Source organism: Bos taurus, chromosome 27 (genome assembly GCF_002263795.3).
Source record: "Bos taurus isolate L1 Dominette 01449 registration number 42190680 breed Hereford chromosome 27, ARS-UCD2.0, whole genome shotgun sequence".
Lineage (NCBI taxonomy): Eukaryota > Metazoa > Chordata > Mammalia > Artiodactyla > Bovidae > Bos > Bos taurus.
In genome coordinates, this window is record NC_037354.1 from 33,910,173 (window position 1) to 33,922,580 (window position 12,408).

Here is a 12,408-nt window from a genome sequence, read left to right on the forward strand (position 1 = left end):
GCACGGCCGCCCCGCGGGGCCCCCTCCCAGCTGCGCCGCTGGCAGCCGCGCGCGGGGGCTCCCCGGGGGCCGGCCCGCGGCCGGGGCGAACTGGGAGGGCGACTGCCACCGGGCACCCCCCGCCCCAGTCCACCTGTCGCCCTCCGCCGCCCGGGGGGGTTCCCTGGCTGCGTGACCCACGCGTTCAGCCTCGCCCGGGAAGGATCTCCGGGCGGGGGTCCCCGGGCCGCCGGGCGGGCCGAGCCCTGCGATTGGCGGAGAAGTCGCATCGTCTCCAGCAACGCCCTTTTGCCGGCGCTCCCGGCGGCCAGGACCCTGTCCCCGGCACCCCCGCCCACCCCGCGGCCCCACCCTTCCTCCGGCGCCCGCCTCCTCCTCCCGGCGGGGTCCGGGCCGGGCCGGCGCGCCGCGGAGCAACCACCGGCTGGCGCAGCCGGGGCCCCGCGCTCTGAGCCATGGGAGGCGCCCACTCTCAGAGCCCGAGGGGCCGGGAGCCGACCGCGGAGAGGTCCCCGAGACCCCGAGAGACCGCGTGAGTCCCAGCACCCCCAACTCCCGCCCCCCAGATCCCCGGGGCCGCTGTTCGGGGCTTTGAGTGCCGGCCCGGGATGGGAACGCACGGCGCCCGTCCCACCCGGGCTGGGAAAGTGGGGACTCCCGCGCGCGCCTGCGGGGCGCAGGGGTGGGCCTGGTGGGACATCCCGCCCCAAGCCTCACCTTGCGGGGCCCGGGGGACGCACGACTACGACCCCACGGGGGCAGTATCGCCCCCAGGCGGGCTGCGGACCCGCGCCCGCCCTTGCTGTGCCCGGGGCGGGGGGAGGCGGGGATTAGAGGACCCCGAAGTTTTCCAGACTCGTCCAAGCAGGAACACACACGTGTCCTCAAGGGCTCAGAAACACCCCCGAGACGGAGCCAGTTGCTACAGGAGTAGAGATTAGAAAGGGACTCGAGTCGCAAAGATAACTCGGCTCGTGTTGGCCTTCAGGGTCCAGGAACTTGATGCCGTGCTCGTTGTTCGCAAGAACTCCCTCTTGTTTGTTCCGAGGGCTTCGTGATGATCTCAGAGAAAGGACTGTATTGTAGCGGCAGGCAATTAGGCTTTTGTTCTGGGACAGCAACAACTGGGAACACCAAGTACTGAAATGCAAGTTTCGAAGGGCCATTTTTAGGAACGTGATTTAGAGCAAGTTGCTGCGGTTTGAAAGGTGGCCTTGCTGTCTTATCGCAGAGAGGATGTGTTGATGATAACTATTTATCTGAGAACCCAAACCATCTTTAAGCGTTTAATTAAAAATGTTTAAAGTGTGTGTGTGTGTGTGTCCTGGAGGTAATGTCAAAGAATCCATACTCTATTTTAATTCAGCCAGTGCCAAAGCTGTTTAGTTTGAGAAAGATACACTTAGCCATCACATACAGACAGTCTGGGCCGTGGGAGGGGCCTCTTTGGATTCTCTTTTCAAGACAAAGTAATTTCCAGAATATCCAGATGATAGACATGTTAGTTGTTCCTCCTGATGGTTTACATATGTTCTCGAATCTAAACTTAGTCCAGGCATCTTATTAATCGTAAGAATAGCTGAGAATTATTGAGTAGATTAAAAATGTGCCAAACCCTGTTCTAAATACTCTGCGTGTTAGTTAGTCCCCAAGAACACTGAATTCATTTTTGTTATGGCCCTCATTTTATTGGTGAGGAAGCTGAAATATCAATACAAAGAGAAATGACTTGTTCAAGGTCACAGAGCTACAAGGTGGGGGACCCAGATTCTGACTCCAGAGGTCCTGCTGCAGCCGTTTCCCACGGGAGTGTTGGGATTGATTTTAGGAAACAAACTATTATCTCAGCAGGCAGAACACACCCCACTTTTTCCTTTAATTCCTCCCAAATGAGGGAGAAATCTGAATCAGCAATGCTTATACCTAATGAGAAAAAGAATTGCAAAGTTGATTTAACCTTATAAAAAGCAAACGTAAGGGATGCCTCTGGTGGTCCAGTGGTTAAGACTTTGCCTTCCAGTGCAGGGGATGAGGGTTCGATCCCTGGTTTGGGAACTAAGCTTTCACGAGGCAGGAGCAGGTTGCTGGGGGTATGGCGGGTATGGGGCAGCTAAGCCCCTGCACTGCATCTACTGAACCCCCACTCTGGAGATCCCTGTGCCGCAACTAAGACCCAGTACAGCCAAATAAATAAATATTAAATAAACAAGCAAACAAGGGGCAGTGTAATAACTGTGATGATATTCAGAGTTTTAGAGGCAAATTGCCCGGGGTTGAATTCTAGGCTTTGCTCCTTAGTATCTGGAGCTCTTTTATCTGATCCTTAACCTCTCTGAGTCTGCTTCCTTGTATGTAAACTGGGAATGATGACAACGTCCACTTCACAGGCTGCTCTGAGGATGACATAAAGATCATATATTTATATGAAAAGCATGCTAATAGGTTTTATCTCTGAGCAGTAAGTTGTTTTAGCCAAGGATGACGGTTGACTATTTAATCTTGGTGAGCATGTGGCTGGTGTAACTCAAAAGTAAATATTTGAATCGTTCTCTGATAGGATGCTGAAGAGATGAACTCAGGGCTTTTTGTGCTGGATTCAGCTGTCCGGGTGAGGAATTGATTCTCGATTGTCAGATTATCCTGTGCTTTTGCAATAGAGGGTCTCTTTCTCCAAGGAGATTCTGCACATGCCTTATATATTTACCAAAGCTTGCCTAAAAATAATCATTAAAGCCATCCTTGGTCTAAGCCTAGGAATACCACCCAGGAATGCCGGACCCTGCTGGAGTGAGGGCATTGAGAAGGACATAAACACATGTGGGCTGTGTTGAGAGTTTTGGCCTCATCAGAGTGTGCAGGCTTAATGAGTCAGCCCTACAAACCACTTGGCACAGACCAGGTGAAAGATGAGAAACATGAGCTTCAATGCCTGTGATATACATGAAGAGCAAAAAGCATGCTTTTTATCCTGCCTCATTCGGATGTACAGCCACAAGTGTCTCCACGGTCATTGTTAATGTCACCGGCTACAGATTTCCTGCCGGACACATGGTGGCCATGGATAACACTGACCTCAAGGAAGTTCCCCTACTCGGGCCGTTGCATTTTCAAAATCTATTGTTCCTTTTTAAAAAACATAAAAATACACGAAAATCTCACAAGTGATGCGTGAATGCATTTGTCTTTTGAGGGAGAAAAGTATGTTTCAGAATGCTCACAGTTTATATTTTAGAAAAATTTAATCAAGTATGAAATTTAACCAGATAAATCTGTCTTAACAGAGTTCTACTATGAAATATCAACACATGTGGGGGACTTCCCTGGTGGTCCAGTGGTTAAAACTCCCCATTGCCAGTGTAGAGGGCAAGGGTTCAATCCCTGGTCGATGAACTAAGGTCCCGCACACCATGAGGTGCAGCCAATAAATAAAATAAAATTACTTTTAAAAAGAAATGTAAACAAGTATGGACATGTATGAAGAGAAAGTTCTGATTTTAAGATAAAACTGATTATTATGGAAAATTATAGCTTCTAGTCTTGCAGGAAGGTCTACCTTCCCCAAACCGGAGGAAGCAAGTGAGTTGGCTTTGGTAAAAGGTACAGGGAAATGTCATTTCAGTTATTCAGGGAGGCTGCACAGAAAGTGATTAAGAGCAGAAGCTGTGGATCAGGCAGACCTGGGCTGGAATTCCAGGAGTAGCTTAGTTCAGGAAGCTTTGGAAAGTAATCACTTAACTCTTCAGTTGGGCAGATGTCCGCATCTTTAAAATGGCAATAATAATCATACCTACCTTATGAACTAGTGTATGTTATTAGTGCAGGGTTGGTACCTAAAGCATGCTTGCTTACCTGAGTTATTAATACATTCCCATGTATATGTACCTATAAACCAGGTGCTATGCTCGCTTCTGTGGGATGTATATTTTGAGTAAGGCTGAAATCAGTCCTGGGTGTTCTTTGGAAGGACTGATGCTAAAGCTGAAACTCCAATACTTTGGGCACCTCATGCGAAGAGTTGACTCATTGGAAAAGACTCGGAGGCTGGGAGGGATTGGGGGCAGGAGGAGAAGGGGACGACAGAGGATGAGATGGCTGGATGGCATCACCGAATTGATGGACATGAGTTTGAGTGAACTCCAGGAATTGGTGATGGACAGGGAGGCTTGGCGTGCTGCAGTTCATGGGGTCGCAAAGAGTCGGACACGACTGAGCGACTGAACTGAACTGAACTGAACTGAGTCTGTTCTGGGGCCCTTCCAGGTGGCTCTAGTGGTAAAAAAAAAAACAACAAAAAAAACCCAAAAAAAACTGCCTGCCAATGCAGGAGATGTGGGTTTGACTCTTGGGTCAAAAAGTCCCCTGGAGGAGGGCATGGCAACCCACTCCAGTATTCTTGCCTACAGAATCCCATGGACAGAGGAACCTGGAGGGCTACAGTCTATAGGGTTACAAAGAGTTGGACACAACTGAAATGACTTAGCACCCACACACAACTCTCTTCTAAAGGGAAGATTGACTTGCGTACTAATTCAGTGAGGCCTCTTGGAGAACCAAGACTGGCTCTTTCGAATTAACTTTTTCCTCAATTAATTTCCGTTTTCCAGAAAGAAGCACTGTCCTGAGAATGGCCCTGTGTTTGGGGATATGGTAGTTTGGTGAAATGTTTGAAAACATGACTCCTGAGTTGAACTATTTTTGGCAATGGGGCCAAGATGGGTTTTCTAAGAGCAGTAAATAATTTGTGGAGCGGTTTGGACAATGACATAAAGCAGAACCTATTTTTCCATAAGGACTGTGGTGTGTAACTAACTCATCTAGGGCTTGTTGAGTTTGTCCATGAGGAATGAACCATAATGCTCTTGTCAACGCTTTCAGTTAAATTTCTAGGGCAATCTTGGTTTGCATTTGGAATATATTCTAATGGATTAGATTATTGGCAAAGCCAGGAGTTTCTGAGAACTGGAGTGTTTTTGCCTTGGGGTTTTCTGATCATGTGAATTACATGCAGGTTCTATAAAGGTCTCATGAGCTACAGAAATAGCAACAACAAAAGATAGAGCCTTTTGATGAACACAAGTCCTGACATGAAGAGGTGCTGGCTTTGAAGTTTTAGACACAAGCACACAGGATTCACAACAAGTAATCTTAGGAGGCAATGTACTTGAAACCCACGGCTTTCAAATCCATAGTGTTGTTCACCGAACAATTTTTACTGTCATTGAAAACATTTAGGTCTGCAGTTGCTGTAGAAATTTTTCAAACATCCATCAAAACTGTTTTAGTGCACAGTTAAGAGACAGACTTAGAGTCAGTTTGTGGAAAAGACCCAGAAAAACCTGCTCTATGAAGAAATGTTAAAAGAAGTACTTAGCTTGAAGGAGGGACTGGTGACGTGGTGGAAATATATAATTTTTAGAGGATGTTTGCTGCCTCTCTCTCTCTGGTGAAGTCAACCCCCCCAGGAAATGGTTTGCATTGCAGGACATGGGAATTATTTGTGTGTGTATGTTGAGTTCAGATAGCACAACTTCTAGATGGTGAGGGCAGCTGATATACTAAACAAGAGTTACTAAGGGAAGAAAAATCCCTTTTTGCAAATCATTAAAAGGTAAGAGAGATACTCTCTCAAGGATTGAGACTCCAAGGAGGTTAGCGTTTTGCTCAATTGCTTCTTTTAGCGTCAGCGCTTCCCCACCCTTACCTCCACCCCACAACTTCTCCCGGCTGGTGCATATTTCGTGTCAAAAATCAAGAGGTGGGGGGGCGGGTGGGCACAGCTGCTGGTGTCCTGGGCTATCGAAGCGGGTTATTTAATATCTTTGTTGGCTGGTAGCCAGAGTGGGCTGCAGGCTGTGTGAATTTGTTAACTCCAGGTCAGGAGATGAATCGGTAGCATGCCGAATGGCCTTGGAACGTGCCATGGAGGTCCATGTTCTGAAACTCGCTCTGAGTCCTATAGTATGCTTTTTTTTTTTTTGCAGTTTTTTATTGTAAAGTATATGTAAGGTAAAATTCACAATTTTAATCATTTTTGTGTTCAATTAAGTCCACTGACCATGTTGTGTCACCGTCACAAGTATCTGTTTACACTTTTTCATCATCCCAAAGAGAAGCTCTGCATCCAGTAAATAATCGCTCCCCTTACTTCCGTCCCCCAGCCGCCGGTGACCTCTATTCTACTTAATGTCTCTATTTACGTTCTTCATATAAGTGGAATCATAGAATATTTGTCCTTTTATGGCTTGCTTAGTTAACTTAGAATCATGTCCTGAAGGTTCACTCATGTTGTAGCATGTTAAGGAGTTTCATTCCTTTGACTGGCTTAATAATATCCTATGTATGTAGAGACCACATTCTGTTTATCTATTCATCTCTTGATGGACACTTGGGTTGCCTCCACCTTTAGCCAGTTGTAAATGGTGCCGATACGCACACTGATCTGCAAGTATCTGACTGAGTACCTGATTTCAGTTCTTTGTGGGTATTTGCTGAAGAGTAGGCAATCCCACCCCACTCCAGTGCTCTTGCCTGGAAAATCCCATGGACCGAGGAGCCTGGTAGGCTGCAGTCCATGGGGTCGCTAAGAGTCGGACTCGACTGGGCGACTTCACTTTCACTTTTCACTTTCATGCATTGGAGAAGGAAATGGCAACCCACTCCAGTGTTCTTGCCTGGAGAATCCCAGGGACGGGGGAGCCTGGTGGGCTGCCGTCTATGGGGTCACACGGAGTCGGACACGACTGAAGCGACTTAGCAGCAGCAGCAGCAGCAGCAGCATTGCTGGGTCACCTGATAACTCTGGGGCTTCCTAGCTGGTGCAGTGGTGAAGAATCTGCTGGTGAACGCAGGAGACACAAGAGACACGGGTTTGATACCTGGGTCAGAAAGATCCCCTGGAGTAGGAAATGGCAACCCACTCCAGTACCCTTGCCTGGAGAGTCCCGTGGACAGAGGGGTCTGGTGGGCTACAGTCCATGGGTTGCAAAGAGTCGGACACGGTTGAGCACGCACACACATAATAACTCTATGTTTAACTTTTGGAGGAACCAGCAAACTGTTTTCCAAAGGACTTTACCATTTTACATTCCTGCCAGTTATGCGTGAGGCTTGCCATTTTTGCTCATCTAAGTTAACACAGTTAATAAATATTCTTATAATTATTCGTGCATCTCTGATCAATAATTTAGAACACATTCCTAGAAGTTTAATTATAGAGTGAAAAATGCAAATATTCTAAAGGCTATATTTTGTTATGTATTAATGTATATTGTCAAAGTATTCCCCCCAAAGTCATCCCAAATTATACCCCCCACGCCCACACTGCCTCTTTTAGCTCAATTCAGTCGCTCAGTCGTGTCTGACTCTTTGTGACCCCATGGGCTGCAGCACACCACACCTCCCTGTCTATCAACAACTCCTGGAGTTTACTCAAACTCATGTCAACTGAGTTGGTGATGCCATACAACCATCTCATCCTCTGTTGTCCCCTTCTTCTCCCGCCTTCCATCTTTCCCAGCATCAGGGTCTTTTTCAATGAGTCAGTTCTTTGCATCAGGTGGCCAAAGAGTGGAGTTTCAGCTTCAGCATCAGTCCTTCCACTGAATATTCAGGACTGATTTCCTTTAGGATGGACTAGTTACATCTCCTTGCAGTCCAAGGGACTCTCAAGCGTCTTCTCCAACACCACAGTTCAAATGCATCAATTCTTCGGCGCTCAGCTTTCTTATATAGCCCAACTCTCGCATCCATACATGACTACCGGAAAAACCATAGCTTTGACTAGATGGACCTTTGTCGGCAAAGTAATGTCTCTGCTTTTTAATATGCTGTCCAGGTTGCTCATAGCTTTTCTTCCACTGCCACTTTAGCAGTGTAATAGTATCCTTTCCTGTGCTAGGCACTCTCATTTTCAATCTTTGCCAGTTTGGTAAGAGGAAAAAATTATAATCTTGGTTTGACTTTTTAAATTCCTTATCAGTGAGGATGAACTCCCCCCTGTATGTTTATTAGCCTTTTTTTTGGCTGCCCTGAGTCTTCACTGCAGCACACAGGCTTTCTCTAGTTTAAAGGCTTAGGGCCTTCTGTGCAGTTGAGGCGTGTGGGCTTCTTTTGTTCTGGAGCACAAACTCCAGAACTCATGGACTCAGTAGTTGTGGAGCGCGGGCTCAGTTGCCCAGAGACACGTGGCATCTTAGTTCCCTGGCCAGGAGTTGAACCCTCATCCCTTGCATTGGAAGGAAAACTCTTAACCACTGGACCACCAGTAGTTCCTTATCAGCCATTTGTAGTTTCTTAATATCTTAATTTCTCTTTGCCAGTTTTGTACCAAGGTACTGATTTTTCAGGGCTTCCCTGGTGGCTCAGATGGTAAAGAATCTGCATGCAATGCAGGAGGAGACCTGGGTTTAATCCCTGGGTTGGGAAGATCCCCTGGAGGAGGGCACGGCAACCCACTCCAGTATGCTCGCCTGGAGAATCCCACAGACAGTGGAGCCTGGAGGGCTACAGTCCATAGCGTCATACAGAGTCGGACATGACTGGAGTGACTTAGTATGCATGCACACACTAATTTTTCTACATTTTTTGGTGAGAATTCTTTATACTATGAAGCCAGCTAACATTTGCTGAGCACTTATTATGTTCTTGGAAAATGTTAGTCTCGCATGTGCATTCACTAACATGATTTTTTAAAATTACTGTTTAATTGAAGGATAATTGATTTACAGAATTGTGTTGTTTTCTGTCAAACCTCTTAAAATAACCTGGTGAAAGTGTCGCTCAGTCGTGTCCGACTCTTTACGACCCCATGGCCTATACAGTCCATGGAATTCTCCAGGCCAGAATACTGGAGTGGGGAGCCTTTCCTTTCTTCAGAGGATCTTCCCAACCCAGGGATCAAACTCAGGTCTCCCGCATTGCAGGCGGATTCTTTACTGAGATATCAAGGAAGCCCCAAATAACCCAGTGCCAGGGACCAAACTCTCGTCTCTTATGTCTCTTGCATTGGTAGGAGGGTTCTTTACCATTAGTGCCACCTGGGAAGCCCAAGGAAACAGATACAGAGAGGTTAATTAACTTGTCTGGGGTGTCACAGCTGGAGTGACAGAATTGAGATTCAAGGCTGAATCTCAGCCTGAATCCAGAGACCTACATCCCTGGCCGTTGTCTTAAACAAACCTGTTAACCATTGTCCTCCGTTTTTGTTTTGTTTTGAAGGGGAGGTATTTTGTTCATTAGCTTTTTATTTTAGAACAATTTTGGATTTTCAGAAAATTTCAGCAGAAGTGCCAAGAGTCCCCATAGATTCCAGAAGCAGTTTTCCTTATTATTAACGTCTGATATTACTATGGTGCTTTTGTTATAGTTATTGAAACCAAAACTGATATACTGTTATTAACTTAAGTCCATATTTTATTTAGATTTCCTTAGTTTTTAACCTGATTTTTTTTCTGTTCCAGAGCATATTACATTTAGTAGTCACATTACTTTTTAATATAAAACAACCTATCACGCTTTGCTTTTGGGTTTTCCCCCCTCTGTTTTGTGCTTATAGTAAGCTCTTCCCTGTCAAATGAGATACCTCTTTTCTTCTAGTTGTTTCATGAAGTCCTTCTCTTTATAAGAAACCAATTACTCCATCTGAAATTTCTAGAATTACTAGTGTAAGATAAGGCTCTAATATATATTTTTTCAAAATAGATAACCAGTTACTCCAGTACTAGTATTTTTAAATAATCCTTTTTCTCCCTACCGATTTGTAATACCTTTTTTTTTTCGGCTATGTGGTGCTGCTTGTGGGATCTTAGTTCCCCAACCAGGACTTGAACCCAGGCCCATAGCAGTGAGAGCACCCAGTCCTAGCCACTGGACCACCAGGGAATTCCCTGTGCCATAACACCATTTAAAAAATTCTTTCCTTCTGTTTAACCCTTGATGGCTTTTTCTCTATTCTCACTCATTCAACAAATTTGAGTTGACCACTTTCTTATGTTCATGCACCGTGACTGTTATTTACTATTTACGTGGAAATTTACAAGGGCCGAGGAAAGCATTTCTAAATGTATAAAATCTGAATATTCATCAATAGTGTTAGGGGCAGGACATTTGCCAGAAATTAGGACAAAGGGAGGTAACTTGTGAAAGGAGTTTGGGGCGAAAGGACATTAATAACTTTTCTTGTAGGTCTTACACCGCCCTGGGTCACTCTGCAGTACGTCTGAAGGTTTCATTTCAAACAGCTTAGCATCCTGTGCAGAAGCAGTAGTACCCTCAAATGCTCTCAGGTCACCCGCATGCTTGGCAGGCTCACATTTTTCATGTACGGTCTAGACTTTAGTTTCTGCAGTAACATGATATAAATCCTAGCAGATTTATATCAAGAATGACAAATGATAACCCACTCTCCTCCCCTCCTCCTGATCATCCACGTCTTCTACCTCTGGAGACTTGGGAACCTTGGAAAATGCGAGAATCCTTCACTTTGACATTTCTTCCTTCTCTGGATTCTTACTGTTAAGGATACTTTGGGTATCTTTATTTTACTTTTTTTTTGCTGTGCCTGGTACAGTTTCACCTTTAGCCAATCTGATGGTCTGTCTGCTGTGAATGTTATTAATAGCAATTTTAGGCAAAATAAATTATATTTGGCTTTAAAAAAGAAATATTTGGCTTACTTATATTTAGGGGTTAGAATCGTATCTATTTTCTGAAGGCAAGATAGTTCTCTTTCTAATATAACCCATACATCTGTCTTGTACTGCATGTCCCCATGAAAGCCTGATAGCTTGAGAAGTCACTGGTGAGGATGAGACCTCTCAGGAACCTGACAAAGACGCTTCACTTTAGAGCAATACCTCTGAAAACTCATTGAGTCAGAGATCCCGTGATAACATAAAACTTTTATAGACTTTTTTCAAACAAAAATACACATCCACACGGTACAGAAGAGGCTCCCCTGGTGACTCAGTAGTGAAGAATCTGCCTGCCAGTGCAGGGGATGTGAGTTTGATTCCTGGGTCAGGAAGATCCCCTGGAGGAGGAGTGGCTGGCTGGCAACACACCCCAGTATTCTTGCCCGAGAAATCCCATGGGCAGAGGAGCCTGGCAGGCTACAGTCCATGGGGTTGCAAAAGAGTCAGACACAACTGAGCGACCGAACAACAACAACAAACAGTACAGAAAAGTTACGAGAGTCAGAGATCCTGAGGCCTAGGCATTAGCTCGTTTCATCCTTTCAGGGACCCTGTGAAGTAGACCTGTTACCTCCATTTTACGGATGAGTAAACTGAGGCTTGGAAAAGTTCAGAAACTAAGGCTGCAGAGCTGGCAGAATTCAAGTGAACCTGGCTGAAAGGAAACGATTGCTGGTCGTTTCCGGAGTGGGTCTACCGTGGAGCAAATTATTAACCAGCTCAGGCTTCTGTTTATATGCTAGAAAATAAGTCTTTATGGGTCTCTCCCTACTGATAACACAATTTCAGGAAAGTAAATATTTGAGAAAAGTAAATGTTTGAAAAATACAGCCCATTCTGTAGACAAATACCCAAACACTGTTTTGCATTTACACAGGGCGGCTAGAACGCCTCTCTGGGGTTTCTTTGCTGAATTATTTTCATCTGTGAGTCTTCTTGCCTAACAACTGCAAAATGTTATGTTTCCATGGCAACCTCAAAACTGTTCTTAAGTAGGGGGTTGAGGAAACAAAACTCGGAAGGCTTGGGCCGGACATAATGGTGGGAAGAGGACTGATGTTTTTCCCGCTGGATATCACCTTCCTGGCATTTCTGAGTCCAGTGGTGTCTTGTCTCTGTCTCTTCCCCAGTTGCCTCCTTTGCCTCTTTTGATCCGTGATTCTCTGGTTCCACCACGGGTGAAGCCATGATTCCTGTGAAATGTCCGCTGATGGATATTTGGGGAAACAAGTTGTGAATAACATGGGCCACCTTTACAGGTGATACCTGGGGCTTGGCAGGTTCTATTGAGGACAGGATTAGAACTGAGAGATGCGTCCGCATTTCAGGAGTGGCTGGCGGGGCGGAGGAGACAGAGGTCCTCAATGGACTTCACCTGTTGTCCACCGGCCTCTAGCCCGGTAAAGGGTGCTGTTCGCTAGTTCTCCCACCAGGGGGCACCAGCCACCATGTGCTTAGCTTCTGGCCTTGGTTGGCCAGAGGTGACCAGGCCGTCTTTAGCCGGCTCCTTGGCCTGGTGGGATAAAAACCAGAGAGTCTTAAGGATGCTAGCTTACATGTATATGTAGGGGAAAAGGAAACAGACTAGGGAGCAGGGGAGGATGAACCTGAGGGTTTTGATATTTCCATTTCCTCCTGCTGGCTGGGATCCACCTCTCCGGAGTGTGTTATTTCTCATCACTCCTCCAAACTGCGTGGTTCAGAGCATATTTTTTGT

The 12,408-nt window shown here is 46.0% G+C and overlaps 1 protein-coding gene across 7 annotated transcripts in view; it reads left to right on the forward strand.

The window, feature by feature from the left end:
- TACC1 (transforming acidic coiled-coil containing protein 1) overlaps positions 1–12,408 on the forward strand; it is a 130,517-nt gene that overhangs the window by 29,911 nt on the left and 88,198 nt on the right. For 4 of the 7 annotated variants that reach the window (XM_024986374.2, XM_024986376.2, XM_024986375.2 and 1 more), the window contains exon 1: positions 384–532. The exons of the other annotated variants lie outside the window; for them this stretch is intronic. In XM_024986374.2, the coding sequence (XP_024842142.1) occupies positions 456–532 (77 nt within the window). In that variant the 5' untranslated portion in view covers positions 384–455. Of the gene's footprint in view, positions 1–383; positions 533–12,408 lie in introns of those variants that run through there. 7 annotated transcript variants of the gene reach the window in all.